The sequence below is a fragment of the Neltuma alba genome, unplaced genomic scaffold, assembly GCF_004799145.2.
Source record: "Neltuma alba isolate B1F8T4 unplaced genomic scaffold, ASM479914v2 tig00012379_pilon, whole genome shotgun sequence".
Taxonomy (NCBI): Eukaryota; Viridiplantae; Streptophyta; class Magnoliopsida; order Fabales; family Fabaceae; genus Neltuma; species Neltuma alba.
Window position 1 is genome coordinate 211,674 of NW_021636877.1, and position 22,061 is coordinate 233,734.

The 22,061-nt window shown below is 35.4% G+C and overlaps 3 protein-coding genes and 1 non-coding gene across 9 annotated transcripts; 3 read left to right on the forward strand and 1 right to left on the reverse strand.

Moving 5' to 3' along the window:
• The first annotated feature begins 9,802 nt into the window (after positions 1 to 9,802).
• On the forward strand, positions 9,803 to 22,024 carry LOC114726479 (uncharacterized). Of its 3 annotated transcripts, XM_028913086.1 has the most exons (5): positions 9,803 to 9,813; positions 11,524 to 11,534; positions 20,780 to 20,862; positions 20,956 to 21,403; positions 21,869 to 22,024. In XM_028913086.1, exons 3-5 carry the CDS (start codon positions 20,823 to 20,825, stop codon positions 21,939 to 21,941), a joined length of 561 nt encoding a protein of 186 aa, XP_028768919.1. In that variant the 5' UTR covers positions 9,803 to 9,813; positions 11,524 to 11,534; positions 20,780 to 20,822; the 3' UTR covers positions 21,942 to 22,024. The 3 variants fall into 3 exon arrangements, with proteins under 3 accessions (XP_028768919.1, XP_028768918.1, XP_028768920.1); XM_028913085.1 differs by lacking the exons at positions 9,803 to 9,813; positions 11,524 to 11,534 and having other exon boundaries at positions 20,716 to 20,862; XM_028913087.1 differs by lacking the exons at positions 9,803 to 9,813; positions 11,524 to 11,534; positions 21,869 to 22,024 and adding an exon at positions 21,696 to 21,862 and having other exon boundaries at positions 20,717 to 20,862.
• LOC114726477 (mitoferrin-like) lies at positions 15,044 to 17,411 on the forward strand. The gene is made up of 2 exons (XM_028913082.1): positions 15,044 to 16,042; positions 17,135 to 17,411. Exons 1-2 carry the CDS (start codon positions 15,269 to 15,271, stop codon positions 17,336 to 17,338), a joined length of 978 nt encoding a protein of 325 aa, XP_028768915.1. The 5' UTR covers positions 15,044 to 15,268; the 3' UTR covers positions 17,339 to 17,411.
• Positions 17,621 to 20,457, reverse strand: LOC114726478 (probable protein phosphatase 2C 26). 4 transcript variants are annotated; one of them, XM_028913083.1, is made up of 11 exons: positions 20,254 to 20,456; positions 20,122 to 20,173; positions 19,891 to 19,970; positions 19,525 to 19,606; positions 19,284 to 19,354; positions 19,100 to 19,179; positions 18,856 to 18,953; positions 18,628 to 18,751; positions 18,466 to 18,548; positions 18,078 to 18,126; positions 17,621 to 17,954 (listed from the first exon to the last, which is right to left on the reverse strand). In XM_028913083.1, exons 1-11 carry the CDS (start codon positions 20,403 to 20,405, stop codon positions 17,902 to 17,904), a joined length of 924 nt encoding a protein of 307 aa, XP_028768916.1. In that variant the 5' UTR covers positions 20,406 to 20,456; the 3' UTR covers positions 17,621 to 17,901. The 4 variants fall into 4 exon arrangements, 2 of the variants coding, with proteins under 2 accessions (XP_028768916.1, XP_028768917.1); XM_028913084.1 differs by lacking the exon at positions 18,078 to 18,126 and having other exon boundaries at positions 20,254 to 20,457; XR_003738510.1 differs by lacking the exon at positions 18,078 to 18,126 and having other exon boundaries at positions 17,940 to 17,954; positions 18,466 to 18,543; positions 20,254 to 20,457.
• Positions 20,552 to 20,622, forward strand: TRNAG-GCC (transfer RNA glycine (anticodon GCC)). The gene has a single exon. It is a non-coding gene; the product is annotated as a tRNA-Gly (tRNA).
• Positions 22,025 to 22,061: the final 37 nt, after the last annotated feature.

Below are 22,061 nucleotides of genomic sequence, written 5' to 3' on the forward strand. Positions count from 1 at the left end.
TTTTTGAATAAACCTTGATCATAATACAACCTTGAAAATTAACATGTTCCACTTCACATTTAAATATGTATTAATTTTAAATCATTAACAGCTTTATTTCTTCATAACATACTTGTAATAAGTCTATAAATAAAACTTTATCATAATATAACTTTAAAAATTAGTATGTTTCATTTTGTAGTTAACATATTTTTATTCTAAATTAACAATTTGCTATTACGATGAAACTATTAGTATTAAAGGAGGAGAATTTAATATAATAACTAACTCATCATTACCTGATTGATCGTTTTTTTCACCTTACAATGATAAATACAAAGTTTCTCTTGTTCAGAGCTCTTACACAATACAAGAATGATAGAAATGCTTATCTCTGTGAGTTTTTAATGAAAAGAGCACTAGAATCATTTTATAAAATTTTAAAATTCTCTTTTGGATCATCATGTGACTTGATTAGAATTTTGACAAATCCAATAATCTAAATAAAAATTTGAGTTATTTAAATTCTTTTAAAGAAAATTTCTCACTCACTTTTATTTCTATTTATACTCCCCCTCTCTGATTTTTTTTTTCTCCCATATAAGATCATCTATTTCACGCGCATCTATAATACTCATGATTGGTTTAATTTTATTCTATGGTAGGTGAGATCTTTTTATTCCTTAATCAATGAAATTTTACACAAAAAGAATTGATTGTTTGTAAAAGCTGATTAATTGTTCTACGCTCTTGTTATTCTCAGCCATAAGAATTACTCAGTAAATTTTTATGCACGGATAATCAATAAAAACATGCACTTATAACGATGACAGACGACAAGTGTTTAAAAACATTATATCTTTCAAAATTTCACGTGATAAATAAAAATGGAAGGAGTACATATTTCAAAAATAATTAAAAGGGCCTAATGTCGTTAAAATTTTTCAAATTATCAATTTTTTTAAATAAAAATGTTCATTAATATTATTAAATTTTATTGACAAGAAAAGGTCTATTAAATTATCAAAATCGGATTCGGAAGCAGGCATTGCGAGGATATTCTCTCCAAAAAAATCAACTCAATAATGACAACGTTAATTCTAACACTCTATTACTCCTCCACTCTTAAATATAAGACCCATTTATAATATAAATTACATTACAAAATATATATTATATTTAGTATTTTTGAGTAATATTTAATGTTTTAATTTTATTTAGGGATAATTAATATGCAAGTCCTTATAGTTTTAATTGATTTTTAATCAGGTCCCTATAATTTTTTTTTTTTATCAAGTCCTTATGCTTTCACATGTTTTTATTGGTCTTTATTGTTTTACTTTATTTTTAATCAGGTCCTTGTAGTTTTTATTCTTTATTCTTTAAATAATAATCTTCTAAAAATAATAAATTATTATAAAAATCTTATGTTAATATTCTTTTAAATTTTTAGTTAAACAGATATATTATTTATTTTTCAGTTCTAATTTTTATAACTATAAAATTCCAACTATAATAATAAAATTTTCTAAAATTAAAATATAATTATAAATAATTTATAGTTAAGTATAATTAATTATTCTGATTAATTATTAATTACTAAAGATTATATTAATTATTTTGTCCAATTCTATATTATTAGTTTAAAATGAAATTAATTTTACAGAATAAAGTTAATAAATAATTTTTTAAGAACAACAAAGGACTTAATTAAAAAATAAGTGAAACTATAAGGATCTAATAAAAAGAAAAAATAGAGGGACCTAAGTAAAAACACGTGAAAATAAAAAGAGTAAAAAGACCTGATAAAATTTTTTTTATAAAGACCTAATTAAAAGTCAGATGAAACTATAAGAACCCAGAAATTAATTATCACTTTTATTTATAATGCATTATTCTTTATTATTATTATTTAGTTACATTTCACATCATAATTTTATTCAGAACGATAAAAAATTAATATTAAAACACTTTGTAAATATGGTTAAGGGGGTGTTTGAATAGAATCAAAATCATAATTTTAAAAGTAATTTACGGTATATAAAGTAAATATGTAGAAAAATTTATCCTAATTTATAAAAAATGTTTTTAAAAAACATTTTTTTGGATAACCAAACGCCTCCCTGGGATGGAAACTGGAAAGGTTTTGTCCTTGGAAAAAAGGAGTTTTTACCACAAAAAACAAGAGTTTTTTTTTTTTTTTTGGTTGGGGGTGGAGGGGAGAGAAACTCACTTTTTGGGGTGGGGTGAGTGGGGTCCGGGACGCGGAGGAGGAAGGAAGCGCGAGAAAAGAATAAAGAGCAAAAAGATCCAACCAAAATGGGCAGGACTGGTCCGCCATTGTTCAGCAACATTTCAAACAATTCATCCCCCCCCACCCCCAAAATTTATTTCCTTCTCGCCCTCACGGCTGCAGGCTATGAGCCGATGACCTCATTCTTCGCGCCCATGCTTGGAAGTGTTTGACTAGAAATAAAATAATAATTTAAAAAATAATTTTATAATATACAAAATATATGTGTGAGAGGGATATTATTTTAGCTTGCATAAAAATACTTTTTAAAAATATTTGTTAAGTCATCCAAACACTCCTTTAGATTACTCTAAAAATATTTTTAAGAAGTGTTTTCATACAAGTAGAGATAAAACGCCTCTCACATATTTATTTCATGCATCGTAAAATTATTTTTAAAATTATAGTTTTGTTTTTACCTAAGTATCCTCAAATATAAGTCATTTTTAGTAACAGTTATTACTTATTAACAATTATAATTTTACAAAATTCAAAATAAATGTGTGAAAAAAATTTTGTTTAAACTTACCTAAGATTTTCTTTTAAGTGACTAGATGGGTTAGAAACAACCGTACATATAATTTGTAAGGTATTATATAAGTAGAAAAATTGAAATACTTCCTTGATTATATTTATAAATAACTTTCAACATGTTTTACACATATCAGGAAAAACTTTAAATTTTATTAACTCTCGTTTAAAATTTAGCAACTTTCCAAATTTATCTCTATTTAATACTCCTCCGGTTCTTAATATAGGACCTAATTGTTGAGTTTGTTTTGGTCCTAAATATAAGACCCATTTCTCATATTTATCAATTTTTTCTAAATTACCCCTATTGATACTCCCTCAACCATAATCAAATAGAAGAGGGAGATGGGGTATTAAGAAAGATGATTATATTGTTTTAGAAAAAATGTGTCACTTTTCTTATAATTAACCAATTTACCTAACTTCCTTAATCTAGTCAAATTAGTTAAATGGGTCTTATATTAAGGACCAAAAGAGTATATATTATACTTCATGTAAATAAAATCATCATAATAATAAATAAAATATAAAATTATATATTTATATAAAAAAAATTTCTCGACATCTTATAAATAGGAAAAAAATTTTTTATCTGTTTTATAAATTTTGCTAAAGAAGCATGTAAGTAGGAATTTGTGAAGGGAAAAAAAGAGAGGGCAGAAAGCGGATAGGAGGGTGAGGGAGAATTGAGGCTGATAGCCAGCCACCTGCCTAGGCCTGCGTCACGGAGTCTGCCACCAAAGTACCATCATCCATGGTCACATTGAGTAAAATCTCACTCACGGGTATCTTGCCCAGCACAACCATCCACACAAAAGCATAACAAGGGAGGGAGTGTTTAGAAATTATAGCACGACATTATTGGTCCTCAGGCTGAATTCATGTACAGACGCAAGAAAATATTAATATTGTACTCGTACACTATATGTTGCCACAACTTTATAAAAATATGTTTTACTTACTCAATGTACCGTAACCTGCAATACTTGATTCCATTGTTCGATTGCTCCCATTCAAACCCTTGCGCTCATATTTGAACAAAAACTTTTGGAGACGTGCTGACTCTTTCTACTAATTGGGACCAAAAATAAAAGAGGGGTAGGGCAAGCCGGTGAATGGGATGGGAGGGGGAGGGTGATGGTGCAAGTGCCGAGGCGTCTCTCCCGGTCCGTCAGAGAAGGGAGGCATCCTTGGCCCCACAACCTTCCCTTCTCCTCCCGCCTTTCTACTCTGCTCCCTACCCCTACCCCTGCCCCTGCCCTAAGATGTTTCCCACATTTGTAACATTTAAAAACAAACATGTTTTTTCGTATTAATAAAAGTCATATATTACTCCGTTTTTAATATAAGATCTTATTTGATTTTTATTTTGATTCTAAATATAAGATTCTAATTCATTTTGTCTCTTATATTTATATATTTTTTTCAAGATAACTTTTCAAATACTAGTAGTTCTAGTCAAGACACTTGATTAACAAAATTATTTTAGGAAAAACAACATCTATTTATTACAGATAACTAACTTAACTTATTTTCTTAATCTCCTCAAATTAGTAAACTAGTTTTTAAATTCAAGACCAGAAGTAGTATTATTATAAGAGACTTTTTTTTTTCTTTTAGACACAAGTATCCTGACAATCATGTTTGGTATATTGTTAGGCATTATAAATGTGAACACTTTTTATAACAGGACTTAAACATTGAGCCTTTCTATCTGTACTCATTCCCGATCAGTGATGAATTACTTGGTTTCCGCTGATTCTGCGAAATTGTTGTTGTTGGGCTGTACATAGAGATGGACACCACAAACTTGCCAGCCCAGAATCCGCAGTAGCTCCTGAAGGAACCAGAGTCACGACCATAAAACTGATAGAAACAACCAATAGGGATTGAGTCTACTAAAAGATGTTAGTTCCTCACAACGTGGCAAACTAAAGTTTAAATCTCTATTAGGAGATGTGCCTGCATTTAGTACTCGAAAGTACTTAGAATAAGATTGTCTCTAATAAAAAGATACCTATGCTTTAATATAAAAAAAAACTGATAAAAAACATGCAACTTAAAGATACACGTTAAAAAGAAGGGGGAATTATCAAGAAGTTACAAGAAAAAAACTTAATTACTAAAAAATTTTAATGACAAATAACCAGTCTAAATTTGTTGTCATTTTTATTTTAAAACTTATCATTGTTTACTTTTTACTTGTTAATAAATTTTAGGATAATTAATTTTTTTTTTTTAGAACTGATTGTAATTCTCCCTCAAAAGAAAGTCAAAAGACCAAAACTTGCATCATAGAATATCTCTCTCGCGTCAAGCGCATCTAGGCAACAGACACTATTCTGTCATGAAGAATTATTACACATTAACATAAAAAGGTGCAATACGTACGCTTGTTGAGTTAGAGCCATGACCGGTAAGATTGGTCAGTGTAGTTAACACACGGCATGGGCACAATTTCTTTTCAAATGCCCTTTCGGCCATGTGCGGAAGGGGGCCCGACGCCCAAGCCAATCATTATATTTCTCGCTGTCGACAAGGGAATCCTGTTTGGCTTAAAAACCATTAAGAGACTCCTCATTTGTGGATGCGTGGTACAAAAATAAATTGATAACTCAGATTTATTTTCGTGCGTAAAATGTTATGACGTTCACAAGACGAATGGGCTCATGCACATGTATATGTGATCCCCGATCCTAGTTATAAAACTCCGTTTATAATCTATAAACAAAACCTTCTAATTAAAACTGAAAGTAATATAATTTAGTTAATGCCCAGTGTTGAGCCACATTAGAATCGCTCACAGACCTGATCAGCTTTCAGGTGAAAGTCATTTACAAATCTCACGCCGAGCATTCGCACGCATACATTCAAAATATACTCACTTGGAATTTAGGGTGTGTTTGGATGAAACCAAACCGTGGTTTGAAAAAGTGATTCTGGAGAATAGATTATGGGAAGAATAGATTTTATGAAAAAGTGATTTTGAGAAGTGAGAATATTTTGATAGTTGTTATCAGAAGCACTTTTTATATATACAAATTATTAAAAAAAAGACATAAGTTAATATGATAATTACAGAAAAAATAGATTTTATGATATATTTTAATTTGAAGGAATAAAATTGTTAATAATATATTTTTTATTAACATAATTAATAATGCATAAGATAATATAATTAATAATTAATTAATATGTATATATATTTATAAAATATAAGATTAAATATGTTTATAAAAAAAATAACAAGATACGTATCCTATAAGCTCTCACGCTCTCCCTTTTTTCTCCAAAGCAAAAAATTTTTGCTTTTTCCAAAACCATGGTTTTGGTTTTTGGGTAGGTGTTTGGGTGATTTATTACCCAAACCATGGTTTGGGGTGTCACCCAAATACAGCCTTAGTTCCACGATATTTTCTATTTAAAGAGAGTATGTGTGTGACTTGAGCCAAAGGCTTTTTATATATAAAATCTATGTTGATATTACTAGAATATTATTGCATGCAGTGGAGTTTTGTGGATGCATGGAGGAGGAGAACACGTACTAGGCATAGGGCGAAGTGGAGGAAAGTAACGTTGATTGAGGCGGGAGATACATTGCATAGATACGATATCTGATACAAATGTGCCACTAAGAACAATTACAAAACAAAGCGCTTATTTGGAAGCAGCCAGTATCTCTTTCGAAGATCTTAGCTTGTCACCATCTCCCAAAGTATGGTGCCTATGGGCGAACACTGCCAACAATTGTCCAATTACATGTAGCGTCATACTTATTTATGTTCTTTTCTTTTATTTTGATTTTGTGCATAATAAAGTATACGTGTGTGCTAGATTTTAGAGCGGAGATAATAAAGGAATTACACATGAATTAATAATTGTCATTTTCAGGATTTAAAGTGATAAGAAAGGGGGAGAGAGAGCAGAATCGGTGGAAGGAAGGAATGGTGCGTGGGATTATTTGAATGGTGTCATCTCAGTGAGATCATGGGCGAATATAATAATAATGGATGGATTTAATCATATCCTTCCTTGACCTCCGATGCCACCAAATTTCATTCCCAACCAATGATTCCCTTCCACCGCCATCCTCCAAATCCTTCCATCCTTCCACGTATATGTATATCGTCATTTGGAAATCTTCCTCTCAATCATATGTGCTTCTCTCCCCACACGCATAACACATCACATCAATAAAATCAATATATACACACACATCCACTCCTTAATTTTTTTGAGAAAATATAATACTCTTCTGGTTCTTAATATAAGACCCGTTTAACTAATTTGATTAGATTAAGAAGGTTAGGTAAGTTAGTTAATTATAAGAAAAGTGACACGTTTTTTCTAAAACACTATAATCATCTTTCTTAATACCCCCTCTCCCTTTTCTACTTGATTATGATTGAGAGAGTATCTATAGGGGTAATTTAGAGAAAATTGATAAATATGATAAATGGATTTTATATTTAGGACCAAAATCAATTTAATAATTGAGTCCTATATTAAGGACGGAGAAGTATTTAATACCTCAACTTTCTCTCGATAGTCATTGAGCTAGCTCAATTCTTACAGGTTATTAAGATTTTAGGAAAAAGGCTACAGAAGGATACAAAAGGGGGGGACGGAAGGGGCCACAGCGACAATTGTTGAAGGGAGCATTCCCAATTGTCTGGATATGAGTATTGCATCGTTCGGGAGATCCGGATCAGGTACCCCAACCCCCCCGCTCTCCCACTGCTTCGTTCAATCCTTTGCGCGTTTCTGCAGGGATAGAGATAGGTTAGACTAGGCTAGGTTTTAGGTAAATAAGTTTGGGCTTGTACCTGTATGTAGCCTTTTTTTAGGCCCCAGCCTAAGCCTAAGTTTTCCAAAGATCTCATAAGACCGGAAACCTGTTTAAAGGCTTACTTAAAATATAGACATTTAAATAGTTTTAAAAATTTATGCCTCAAAGTTCATATATAGCTCTTTAATCCTATTTAAAAACCTATGTTATGTCTTAAAAGTTTAGAATACAATCTCACTTGCAATATAAGAGTCTAGTCAAAAAAAAAAAAAGCATAGTGACAATAGTTCTTAGCTCACATAGGAATAAGAAAAACTAATCATCTATTGATTAAATAGACATATTTCTAAAATTAATTAAGCACAACAAGTGGCATGTAAAATTGGATTTTACCTCTTTTAATTTTTTCACATAAATTGTGGCAAACTCTTCCTATTGAGATTATAATATTTCATTTAGATATAACTAAAACAAATTTATAATAATTGTTATGCTTTCACAGATAACAAAAGATTTTACCTCTTTTAATTTTTTCACATAAATTGTGGCAAACTCTTCCTATTGAGATTATAATATTTCATTTAGATATAACTAAAACAAATTTATAATAATTGTTATGCTTTCACAGATAACAAAAATTAGGGGAGAGAAGATAAGTTAACATTACGAGTTTGAGCAATTTAAAATAAGAGAGGTAGAGGGGAATGACAAATAAATGAAAGGGGGTTGAGGATGAAACCAAAATTTCTAATTTTATAAATAATTTATAAAATTGATTGATATTATATAATATATAATAAGGCAAATTTTAAAAAACAATAAATAAGCCATGCCTCTAGGCTGTAGGCTTGTAGGCTAAGCGTTACGAAAATAGTCTGACTTGTTTATCTAAATAGACCTGAAAAGAAGTCTGAATATAATATCAGTTTATTTACTAAATAAGTTAGGTTAGACTTTATGTAAGATAAACCGTAAGTCCCTGATAAGGGTCTAGCTTATTTTCATTCTTATGTTTTTGTTTCTATCATATTCCACATTCCATTGCTTCATTTCTTTCTTGAATTCACTGGCATCATATTATACCGGTTTTTTTTTTCTCTCTCTTTCCATTATATTACTACGACCCACTAGACTAGCCCTAATTTTGTTTAATACTCTTCCGGTTCTAAATGTAATGCTCTTAATCTTATACACACCAGTATAAGGGCATTACATTTAGAACCGGAAGAGTATTAAACAAAATTATATACACACCAGTATAAGGGCATTACATTTAGGATCGGAGGAGTATTGTTATCCATAGCCACAGGTTTCCAAAAGCTTTTCGTATTTTGTATCCGTAATTTCGAACACGTGACTCAATCAAACTGAGAGAAAGCCTATATGAATATCAATATATGTAAAGTGTCTATGAAGCTAGGTTAACGTTTGATTTGTGACCCTGTTGAGCAACACTGCAGTGTTCACTGTTCAATATATATACTCCCTGCGTTTAAAGTTATAAAGCACTTTGACCCAAAAAAAAAAATTATAATGCACGTTTTTCTACCTGCTGGTAATATTTGAAAATACAAGACATGTTGGTGTTTTTTAGGACCTTCAAAAATTAAAATTCCTTGACGAATACTTGGAATTAATGAGATTTCCGTAGTTATTTGTGATTGAGTTATTATTAAATAAGGGCAGACACCGAAAGAGTAGCTAACTTCTAACGATCTTAAGTTTTATTTTTATTTTTATTTTCATTTTTTTAACAGGGGAAGTGAGATAGAAGTGCCTTGTAATTTTAACTCGAATGAAAGGAGTATAATGTAAGACATCTCTTGACGTCTCAACTAAAACCTTCTTCCAGTATCATTCACTCCAAGCCATGTAACTACATTTGACTTCTGAGTTTCATATGTTGTTGCATTTAACCAGATTTTCTTTTATGTTCCTCCGCTGTAAGTCCCAATGTCTTTTTTAATTCCGGCAAATAAATAAGTTCTAATGTCTTCCCATGCAATCATATATGAGGGATCTGAATCGGCATACCTACAATTTTTTTCCGGGCAAATTATCCGACACAATTGAACTTGTGTAGTATCCCATGCTTCTGCGTTTACTTTTAATGAAGGGCCACAGTTATATGATTGGAACGTCGGTCCCGCAGGTCTCATCACGACGGAAACATATATGTTCAATTCACTGAGTTTTTGTTGATACAGAATTGGGAAAAAATGTTTACAACCTTAAATTGGGTCGGTTGTTATAAATTTTATAATGTTTTGAATCAGCGATTCAATATTATGAGCCGAATTGGGTCGATTCAAACTGATCCTAATGAATGCCAGAACAGTGAACCAAAATATGGGTTACAATTGATACATATTAGAGTGGTTCACTGTTCAAACTTCACATTCAAAGGCTCCTATGTTAAGCGGAAACAATCAGGATATGCAATACCGACAACAACAAAACAGTGGCCACCTAGACTAGTGACTATCGTAAGGAACAAGTATTATCCCTGCTCCATACTGTCCTGTCCCGCAACCTAGACCAAATCTAAAGGGGGTCACCCAGTTCTGAGGGTCATGTCGCACAGTGTAAAGCTTTCATCAGTAAACATGATAATTGATACCAAGAAGGAGGAGGAGGAGGAGAGCTAGGCGCCTAGTATATAGACAGGAGCCGTTTATACATATTATTTGGCTTCATTATAATTCCCTGTTTGGGAAACAAAAGCGTTGTGACAACAAAAAGCAAACCCTCTTGATTTGAGAAGGCTCTCCTATTTTTTGTGCCATCACCATATGTTCTGTGGCAGTTTCGAGGGCTGCTCGATCGTTCGTAGCTATGTCCACTTTCCCCTTTGTCTGCACCTGTTTACCTCTTCTTATTTTGTGGTACCTGAAAATCTTCAATAATGCGTACGCGACTCTTTCTTCCTCATCTGCCTGTCGTCTCAAAACTCCATAATAACAACACACGCTTCTTATCTCATCGCCTGGTTAGAGCCATTCAAATCTAAATAAATGAAATGTGTTGTTGAATTAATTAGCATGTGCATCACTAGGTTATTGAAATGATATATATGCAGTACTGCATTATTGGGGACCCTACGGGTAGGTAAGCTGTATAATTGATTTGAGACGGGGGCATGTGTGTGTGTGGTCCCAAACATTTTTACGAGTTACCATGTTTTGCACCATACATATATATAATCAATATCCGTACCTTGCTAATAATGTTCTATAGACCGCTTTAAGTATATACATCTTGGTGAAATCAAACCGAACTTTTCGTCGTCAAAAGTTATCATTATTGAAACCAATTTACTTTCGTACGTTACTATATATGTCACATCAAATAATGTTGCCATTTGAATCCGGTGATGACTTGGTCATACAAATGGCTTACATTCGATCTGACGCAAATATTGTTGATCAGAGATTGAGATGGGTCTGAGGCAAAGGCTGATGAATCAGGACTTGAACCAAATTTATCGAACTCATCAACGTACGGCCTCGGTAACACCGGAATCCTCCGAAAGGCTCTCTCTCGTAGTTCTGACGACTTTCTACAAATGCATGGTCTATGCAGAACTCAACTTTATATCAGGAGGAGGAATTGATCGATACTGGTTTATTGGTCTGTGCACTATTATTAATCTATTTGCTTTGCCTCATGACTTATTTGACGTGATGTTTACATTTATTGTTTTGCTTTGTGAAAGGAAAAAAGAAGCATATCATGCGAACGGTCGGTGAAAAGTGGCAGACTTGTTTGGCAGGAGTGGTTCCAATAAATTTGATGGGATATATCGCAGTTTTGTGCTGGTTGTGTACTCGTTTGTTGACGTGGGAAGACATGTTTTAGGTATTTTCACTTTCTTCATAGTGGAACCTTAATTCGTGCTCTTGTCCCTGTTTCTAAATATCATGTTTTAAAGCATAAATAGTAGTGTACTTTTGTCTCACACACACACAGGATTTTGAATGGTGGAAAAAATTGTGGGGGTTGTGCAAACTCGGTGAAAAGCGTCTCTGTCGGTTAGGTCTGAAGAGGCCTGAAAGTTTCCAGGCAGGGAAATCTGGGTTTTGACGCAGCAACCTTAAAAAAGCCTGATCATTGAAGCCTTTGATCCCATAACATCTTTCAGAAAAAGATTTATGTCAGCTTATCGAAGTAGAGAAAGAATGAGGCTGAGCGATGTTACATGCATTCCCGCTTGAATTTTATGTTTATTTGTAACCCGGTATACTTCTTTTCTAATCCTATTTATAAGTTATTTCCAACATGTTTTGCGGAGATCAAGGGAAACCTCAAACTTCATTAACTCTCATTTAAAATTTAACAACTTTTTAACTTTATCCCTATTTAATATACATTATACCTTATGTAAATAAAGTCAACACACCAATAAATGAAAGGTAAAATAGTATATTGTTATGAGTCCCATATTAGGGAATCTTACAAGTGTTGTGGGGTTTATAAGTTCAAAGGGCTTTCCCTCCTAATAGGCTAGTCTTTTGGGATTGGACTCTCCCTTTAGGCTTATGCTCATCACATTGGTGCTTTCATTGAGAGTTGGCCAACCGGAAAGGGCTACCTGCGGAGGGTTCTGACCGGTAAGAAAACCGAGTGAAGTGCCGTAGAGTGGAGCCGCCGGGGACGTCGGCTCTCGAGATGGGTGCTCTGTTATGAATCCCACATTGGGGAATCTCACAGGTATTGTTGGGGTTTATAAGTTTAAGGGGCTCTCCCTCCTAATAGGCTAGTCTTTTGGATTGGGCTCTCCCCTTGGGCTTATGCTCATCACATTGGTGCTTTCATTGGGAGTTGGCCAACCGGAAAGGGCTACCTGCGGAGGGTTCTGACCGGTAAGAAAACCGAGTGAAGTGCCGTAGAGTGGAGCCGCCGGGGACGTCGGCTCTCGAGAGGGGTGCTTTGTTATGAGTCCCATATTGGGGAATCTCACAGGTGTTGTGGGGTTTATAAGTTCAAGGGACTCTCCCTCCTAATAGGCTAGTCTTTTGGGATTTGGCTCTCCCTTTGGGCTTATGCTCATCACATATATCTATACAAAAAATTTCTCTAAGTACTCTATAAATAAAACAAAAAAATATTTTTTCTCTTTGTCTTGTAAATAGGACCAAATAAGTACTTTGTAATAGTATTGACATGTACAATATAAGAATAGAAAAGAATGGATCATGTAAATCATGAAAGTTCCCTTTTTTTGTGGTTAAAGAAATATAAACCCTGATATATATATATATATATATATATATATTCAACGCCCTCTAAGGGATTTGCCCAGAGCAAAACAGGTTCGGTTTAAAATTGTAAAGAGATCCAAAGTAAATATTACTCTTAGTTCTAATTATAAAATTTCAAAACGAGGTCTTAAAATTGGGCAGCGGAAACATGAGTCGCTGCGTAGTTCAAAACTTGTGAAAAAAGACCCATAAAAGTTTTTTTCTTGGATGTGCAGACCGTTTATAGAAGTTTGGTCCATAGGAAAACCAGACTACGATGTATATGAATTAAAACGGCATATTTCGGATACAGAAAGAATTGTAGTACTTGTGGAGTCATTATAGTTAAACGGTCCGTATTTTACTAGCTCTAATTCTTATTATAAAAGTTAGTTTAATTTTTATTTTGATTTTAAATTAAGACTCTAATTCACTTCATTCTTCATATTTATTCATTTTTTTTAAAGATAGTTTTTGTAATAGTGATAGTTCTAACTAATGTGCTTGATTAACAATGATATTTTTAGAAAAACAACACCTACTTATCATAAATAACTAATTTTCTTAATTTAATCAAATTATTCAACTAGTTCTTATATTAAAACGAGAAGTATTTTTTAAATATCCAGGTAGTTTATTTATACACGAAAGAGGCCCTCGTATTCAGAAATGCCGTCTGAGAGCAAGACCGTTTTTGGGTTCCGGGTGGCCTTCGGCCCACACAAACCTAAAAGAAGAAGGCTGTAAATATTGTGAGGCGCGTCATAATTTACAAGTCCTAATTTCCTTTTTATTTTTTGGGCCGTAGAGTCCGCAATTTGTAGTTTGCTTCTGGACAAGTGCATTATTCCATAATAAATAAATAAAAAACAGTGGCTCTCTGATAGTGATGGGCTCACCACATCCACTTCAATAACTTCCCTCCCCCCCTAACCCAAAAAAAAAGAGTATTTTTTGATATTTATTATTATTCGATAAATTATTGTTGACTTTTCTTCAACCTGCCAATGCCTCGTGGACTATGTGTTTTTGGAAGAAACATAATTTTTATATTATAGTATTGTTGACTTCTTCCGGCAACACGGAAAAGGATAAGCAACAACTCACGTTGAAATGAAAAAACATAATTTTTATTTAGATTATATAAATGAAAAAAACCGTGCTGATAGGAGGCGATTTTTGTTTATCCTGAAAATAATCGTGTTACACTTACTTGTATCAAAAGATCAGTTGAGTGTTAATTTTTATAAGATTAGGATAGGATAGAATATGACGTAACTGGAAGCTTAGTCACACTCACCCGAACTATCGACAAAAGCCGATTGACTTTTACCCCCCGAGAGCAAATTGACAAAACATAAGGGCACCATTAACCTCCCCCCCGGGGGGGGGGGGGGAGTTCTTCTTGGTGTACTACAAAATTTCTAACAGGGAAGGTTTATCCCAATTTTCCCATTTAAGACTAATTTAGTTCTGAAAGTTTTTAATTTTAACATCCCTTGAAAGATAGGAACATGAAATTTAAAACTATTAAATATAGAGAAAATAACCTAAAAAGAAGTTAAAAATTGCAAGCAATTCTGGCACCTAAGAAGTCAAAATTTCATAAGAGGAAGTTCTGTCTGATCTGATATTTTACAAATGTAGTTAAATGACAAAAATATCCTCGTATTAAAAAGTTTATTAATAAGTTGTGAATTGATAATCACAAGTATTAAACAGCAAATGATAAAAAATATATTAACAATAATAAAATATTTATTAATAAGTTGTAAATTGACAATAATAAATGTTGAATAACTCAAATACATTGATAATGACAAGTTTAATAGTTTTTTTTTTAAAAAATTGATATAAAGGCATTTTAATTATTTAATTATATTTACAAAATATTAGATCAGGCACCACCTCCTCTCTTAAAATTTTGACATCTTAGGCATCTAAATTAGAATATTGCAATTTCTATCCTCTTTTTGTGTTATTTTTCCCTTAAATATATACCAAACGGCAAACAATCGCAGTAGAGATCAGGTAAAACCCCAAATTTTTTGGAACCCTAAAGTTGATTTTTTTTTTTTCGGTGCAACGGAAAACGACAAGGTCGTAAAACCAAATCCAAAACCGCATTCAACACCGTCTCCTATTTGGCTTCTGCAGGTTCAATGCTCGAGGAAGGCAAGGAGAGCATCCTTTAATCCGTGTTCGCTGCTCTTCCTATTCTTTGGACTGCGATTAAGCTTCCCTCTTATGCGATAACTGTTTATAGTGCAAGAATCTCGCATTCAAAATCCTCCCAAACCTGCACCTAATCTTTAACATCAAAGATTTACAAGAATTCAGCCTGAAAGGATCAGTTTACCAGTCACGATTTTGGATTTGGGGGCAGAATAGGAGCCCAATTTTTCTCCTTTTCTGCCTACAATCCTAAGCCTATTCATGGCCACGGACGTAACGGCCGAATTCCAAAACCCTGATTTTCGGCCGGTTCCGCAGCCGCCAGATTTCCATCCGGAGCTCGTCGAGTCACCTCACGATGGGCTCCATTTTTGGCAGTTCATGATCGCTGGCTCCATTGCCGGCGTCGTCGAGCACGTGGCAATGTTCCCCGTCGACACCGTGAAGACCCATATGCAAGCTCTTGGGTCATGCCCCATTAAGTCCGTCAGCGTTCGCCAAGCCCTCCAGTCGATTTTGAAGTCTGAGGGTCCATCTGCACTATATCGAGGGATAGGCGCCATGGGTCTTGGTGCTGGACCAGCACACGCCGTGTATTTTTCCTTTTATGAGGTTTGTAAGAAGTATTTTTCTCATGGGGATCCCAAAAACTCCACTGCCCATGCGATTTCTGGTGTTTGTGCTACTGTTGCGAGCGATGCTGTGTTTACACCCATGGATATGGTGAAGCAGAGATTGCAATTGAGTAACAGTGGTTACAAGGGTGTTTGGGATTGTGTGAAGAGGGTTTTGAGCGAGGAGGGATTAGGGGCTTTTTATGCATCTTATAGGACTACAATTGTGATGAACGCCCCATTTACAGCAGTGCATTTTGCAACTTATGAGGCCGCAAAAAGAGGCCTTAAGGAGATTTCGCCTCAGAGTGCTGATGATGAACGTTTCGTTGTTCACGCAACTGCTGGAGCTGCAGCTGGTGCATTGGCTGCCGCTGTTACCACACCGCTTGATGTGGTCAAAACTCAGTTGCAGTGCCAGGTATAAATTTCTCTTAACCCTCATGCTTTATATTTGTTCCTAAAATATTCTGTTTTGCTTGATTGGACTTGTTACTTGCCTTTGTCAACCTAAGTTTGTGTTGGCTTATGCTCAAGATTTGAAAGCTCAATCTAGAATTTGTGCCTAGAGGGGAGAAAAAGAAGAAAATGGAGTATTTTATCAAACTGGAGAATGTTTTTGCAATCAACGCATGGGGGATTCTATGACTTGAGACTCAAACTATGGAACAAATTTCTGAAGTCGGTTCCAGATATTGTAGTCTCCCATGCTCTAAGGAATAACTATTGTAGTCTTGTACTCTTGTACATACATTATAACTTTAGACTCCTTTAATAAGGTTCTACTTCAGATAAAATTTGCTACTAATTGTGTGAGTGAGTGAGAGAGAGTAGGCAAGGTTGTATATAATTCTATCTAACAGGTCATGTTATCTTACATTATAATCAGTGAATATGTGGGTTACCCGGATTGGATTTGAGAAGGGAACATCTTGTTACCTTATATTTTGGTAATGTTGGTTCTACCAACAAAAAGCTTGCTGCCGTATCATAGTTTCTTTATGATTCTATTCAACACACCTAGGTTATAGCATGCCCTCTTTGCAGTTGTAAGAAGTGCTAATGAACAAGAAACTGAAAATCAAGCTGACGAACCAATTCTTTAGTTGAAGGGGAAATGATGCTGATTGCTGAATCGAAATGAAGCTGATGATGTTATCTCTTTTCTATGGAAATTCCTGCAAATACAGGGGCTGATAAGAGCTCTAAGCTATTTTCGTGTCATCTGCCCTCTTCCTTGAGGGGGATTCGAATGTTTATTAGGGGCCATACAGAAAAGGGTTCAGAATGAGATTGGGTTTATACAATTATGTCATGATTCCTCAACTAATTCTTTCATGAATTTGATCGTGCTGCAACTTTTTTGTTATAAATATTTGGTACTCCGGTTATAAAGATCGTAGTAAATGAAACTAGATTAAAGAGGCCGTTGTCTTACCTATTTTTCCAAGTCCTTGTCCTTTTTACTCTTGGTGGGCGTATGTTGACCTAAACTCGGCCATCAATGATGCAGGGTGTTTGCGGCTGTGATAGATTCAAGAGTGGTTCAATCGGGGATGTTATTAAAACTATAGTGAAAAAGGATGGGTACAGGGGGCTCATGCGAGGATGGATTCCTAGGATGCTATTCCATGCTCCTGCCGCTGCAATCTGCTGGTCCACATATGAAGCTGGAAAGGGCTTTTTCCAAGAGTTCAATCAAAGACAAGTGAAGTGATACTGTCAACTAAATAAAGCAGCTGAAGTAGATTTTTCATTGTTCAGCAACTGCCTTTGAGAGGAATATCTTGTAATATTTGTCATTTGTTTGCTTGTGCGGCAAGCATCAGATTTTTGAGGATAGATTCTATTCTATTTAACTTTACACGATCTATAAATTTTTGTAATATCATCATATAATTTTTATTGCTTTTTGTCACTTTTCATGTCTAGGTTTTTGTCACTTCATAATACGTGTACAATGCATGGGGAATAACTCATTGTTGCCAAAGTGTGAGCATGTCCTTAAATAAATTCTTATTATTCAGAGCTCCAAGAAATTCAAGTGTTCATGCGCAAGGTCTCAACAATTCAGGTCTTCCAAGGTCTCTTCTACTTTAGACTTAACCAAAAAAGAAAAAGAAAAAGGAAAAATCTGTGCTCCCGTGAGAGCAGCTCCTCCGCGTCCTCCTGGAGGACATCTAAAACCGTTGTAGGAGGAACGATCCATGTCATTCTCGTGCTTGCCTGATCCACACTGAGCTGTGCAGTGAAATGATCCTCGGGGGAGAACAGAAAATCTCATGAACTCACAACCTGCCCAACAATCACAGTGATATCATCTAGCTTTCCGCCTGTTGCAGTAAAATGATGCGGTCAGCTCAATGTAGGGAAAACTTTTTCTGCTTGCACTGTTCTTTTGGGGGGGGGGGTTGTCTGCTTGCACTAGTAATATTATTATAGCTATTATACCATACCTATAAGCTTCATTCCAAGAATCTTCTTCCAAAAGGGAACTTCAATTCCCTGCCAAGTGGTTATTATTAGCAAGACAAGAAAACAGTTCGTCAAAGAAAATTTTATGGCTGGTCCATACGTTTAAGAATACACAGCACATGGGAAAACGTATTCTGCATTTTTTGGTGGTAAGTGCTTCTCTTTCAAGAATGAGAAAGTCGCCTTCCACAACATAGAAAGGTTACCACAGAATTATCATTTTCGATGTTCCTTTCAATTGAAAATCTCCTCCAGGACAATATCAATATCCTTTATCGAACAAATTTTTTGAAGGCCCCTTTCCTATGATCAAGTTGTTTTCGTATGGCACATATGGAGCCCAAAATAAACATGAAGTTCTTTTCTTACCCTGGATCTGGCCTCTATTGAATAGGGAGAATCAAAATTCGAATCCTTCGCATGATTGCTTGCCAAGTTAGCTAATGCCTTTGCTAGCAACAAAATCAGTTTTTAGTCAGCAAAAGTCCAAGTGGTCAAGATGTCTATCTAATCAACGAGGGAAGACACTACCAGCTTCAGAAACATCAGTGTAACTAGCAATAATTGAGACCATTTCATGGTCAAAAACATTATCAAAAAGCCCATCGGATCCCATGATAATTGTATCCCTTTCCATCAGCTCTACCTTGCTCACCTGATGCATCAGTGTAGTAAACAATAAATAAAACCAAATTGTCTCTGCCGTGAAAAAAAAAAAAAAACATTTTCATTGACATTTGAGAGTGGCAATGTCTCTACCACTGCATCAAGGTATGTCTGGCCAGCCTTTTGAGAGCTCAATTGAAATGGACAGTCAAAGTAATGTTCTTGAGGAGAGGTGGCAAAGACTACGTCACCTGGGACAAGCACATTAAAAATGTTATCAACATCAAAGAGCGGAGGAGGATAAGGGGAAAGGGAAGATAAAGCAGTGCAAATTGCAGAAGACAATGAAGATATCAGGATTAGCAAATGGCAAATATAGCTTAGCTCTGGATCTTACCACAGCGAATAACTCTTAATCCACAATCGCCGACATTGGCAATCTTCAGAGTCCCATTCTTCTCCAGCATAGCAACAATGCTTCTCAGAGAACACATAGATGAGGTATATGGTGAGATCATTGAAAATGCGAGTTCATTTTAAAATTTTAAACTGCCACTTTTACCAAAGGAGGAAAAGCTTACACAGTAGCTGATCCTATAAAGGAAGTTGCAGCATGTGCTTTTCTTATGAGATTCTGAGGATCATAGTTCACCTGATGGTTCCATCAATAAGTGACATATTTTTAATTAATTGCACTACATGCATAAGATTTACCTTACTAAGATATAACAATTAATTTTCTCTCCTTTTTGAATGCACAAGTTTACTAGGAAAGCAATATAATAACTATGATGATCAATTTATGCATCCGGGTTATACAACCTCCTCATCCCCCACAAAACTGGAAGCATTAGCCAGCAATTCACGGGGGAATAGTGAAGGATCCACGTCCTCTTCAGCCCAACTGTAAACATAATAGGAAAGTACTATTATTTTCTGACTGAACCAAAAGGATTAACTGACATTACCATAAAGAAAATAAATTCCAATGCATTACAAGCAAATGAAATAGATATCAATCCATATTAAGATAATTCAGCAATTCGATGTAAGATATAATTTCTCCCGAATGCAACCGATATCTTTCCCGGTTTTATCAAAGTTTGAGACACTATTTCGGCTTTCCTAAGTTTAACGATGAATGATTTCAATTGAATAGAAGAAACTTGGAATATTCAAGTATCATACCCAGAGACGCCATCAGCAACAGCAATTACTCCCCCCTCATAGCTGCTTACAAGGAAAGCATCTTCCCCGCCTCTGTCAACCTTAAAAGTTAGAAAGACGATGGCTTGAGCAGATGGCATAAGTTCCAGAAATCAGAATAGATAAATTTAGGCGCTTAAGGACATCCAGTACAGGCACGAGACCAACATTAATCAGAATTATGGAGGAAAGAGGCATGCTAGTATTCACTACCTTCTTTGGATGCGGAATGAGGTATGTCCCAACAGAAAATGACACCTCTGACCTATAATTTCAGGAATAGGAATCAATTCTCTAGTAAAATCATACTCCTGGGGGACAACCTAAAAACGGATTCTCATTTACCGAGTTGGACGGAATTGGGAGGGAGAACAAGAAAGGACCATCTTCCTCTTCTTGTTAGTTTCATCTACGCGTGAACGGGTAGCAGAAAAGTAATGAATGGATGGTTGAATCTGAGACTGAGAAATTGAGGCCCTGAATATGGGAATTGCCATTTTCCCGCTTCACACCTTGCTCACCATCACCCCCCAGCTGTCTAGCTTAGCTTGAAAATCAACGTCTATCGATTTTTGTGGCGGAGATGAAAGTCTCACGGAAGGATATGAGCATATAAATATTTGTTGCCTCACCTCGTCAACAAGCACCAGTGGTCTAGTGGTAGAATAGTACCCTGCCACGGTACAGACCCGGGTTCGATTCCCGGCTGGTGCAGTTGTTTTTTTGGTTTCAATGTCATACTAGTATTGTCATAAAAAGTTTTTCATTATTTTTAATTGTCGAAAATTGCAGAACTTATCGTAGATCCTTCTTCGGTCAAAAAAAAATCCAAGATCCTTCGATTATGATCTGGCGTGAATTTACTGTTTAGAATTTTTCCCTGTCCGAAGTTTGCATCCGTTCGCTCAACAACAATGAATGCTAGCTCCATTTCTTCGACCGATTTTAACCAAAGTACGATTTCCTTATCCTCGTTTTCGCTTTCTTGTAATCGGAGCTCTCTGGATCTTCGATTGTTTGTGTATTTAGTCAGATTTTTTCATTTAGGCGACGCTAGTGACAGCGATGCGGACGCAAGTCGCGATGAAGTGCCGGAATACTACCAGCCGATCTCCAACGTCGGCGAAGACGAAGGTAGGGGCGGCAGTGACGTCAACTCGGACGAAGAACACAGCTATCATTTCCACCAGCTTCCGAACGGCTACTGCTCGTATGGAACGGAGAATGGGATGTCATCTCTGGTTCTAAACGACGACGTGGGCGTGGAGCAAATGAACGGCGAGGATGAGGAAGAGGAAAGGATGAGAGAGGCGTCGGAGCGGGCGATTCGGATGGCATTCAGAGAGGATGAAAACCGAAGGAATGCGCCGTTGTCGGTGGAGAACGCCACAAGAGTGAGGGAGGCGATGCGTGGTGTCTCGTTTGGTGGAATCGTTCCTGATTGGGCTGCTCATGTTCCCGAGGATCGCTGGATTGATCAGCTTCGCAGATTGAGGCAATTCCCTAACCCCGCTACAGAACTGAACAACTGATTATGGTTAATCATAAAATTCTCCATTGATTTCTGCTCTGAATTTTCATTTGTTTGTACGAATTCACTGGTTTGTTCGGAAGAATCTGCACTATTTAGATTTCTTTCTTTTCTTATCTCGTTTTAAATTTGCCTTTGATTGCATGTAGAGTTGAAAAAGTTGCAAATGGTTCATATCTCCTTGATATTTTGCTTTGGTCAAATTAAAGCTGAATAAGTAGCATATTTTGGTTTGCACACGGTTCTTTGAATTTAGGGAAATATATGAGAAATCGAGATGAAGATTGAAGCATGCAGCATGCTTTCTTTTGCTTGCAAGTTGTAACAAGAGAAGTCCTTCACTTGGTCCTTCAACATGACGTGTGATCATTAGACGCAGATCTTCTTGTTGGGGAAAATGCATTACGAGATTGTGATTCGTCATTACAGGAGAGGTTATCTTCTACAGATTGCATGCCTGGGACATTCGCCATACGATCACAACGGCAGAGGAAGGAGTTAAAGCTTAACAATTATACATAATGTATGGTATCTGTGATAATGTCCTATAGTTGTGCGTTTGTTTCAGTTCACAAAAGGGAAGGAAGGGGGGGGGGGGGAGTTAAGTGATAGGAATCGCAAA

Excerpts from the sequence above, each read along its gene's own strand:
- LOC114726478 (XM_028913083.1), bottom strand. The coding sequence starts at position 20,405 with ATGGCAATTCCCATATTCAGGGCCTCAATTTCTCAGTCTCAGATTCAA. Across the intron at positions 20,174-20,253 it reads TCCCAATTCCGTCCAACTCG|GTCAGAGGTGTCATTTTCTG; the intron begins GTAAATGAGAAT and ends CTGAAATTATAG. Across the intron at positions 18,954-19,099 it reads ATTAAGAGTTATTCGCTGTG|GTGACGTAGTCTTTGCCACC; the intron begins GTAAGATCCAGA and ends TGCTTGTCCCAG.
- LOC114726479 (XM_028913086.1), top strand. The coding sequence starts at position 20,823 with ATGAATGCTAGCTCCATTTCTTCGACCGATTTTAACCAAA. Across the intron at positions 20,863-20,955 it reads TTCGACCGATTTTAACCAAA|GCGACGCTAGTGACAGCGAT; the intron begins GTACGATTTCCT and ends TTTTTCATTTAG. Across the intron at positions 21,404-21,868 it reads GATCAGCTTCGCAGATTGAG|GAGAGGTTATCTTCTACAGA; the intron begins GCAATTCCCTAA and ends TCGTCATTACAG.
- LOC114726477 (XM_028913082.1), top strand. The coding sequence starts at position 15,269 with ATGGCCACGGACGTAACGGCCGAATTCCAAAACCCTGATTTTCGGCCG. Across the intron at positions 16,043-17,134 it reads AAACTCAGTTGCAGTGCCAG|GGTGTTTGCGGCTGTGATAG; the intron begins GTATAAATTTCT and ends TCAATGATGCAG.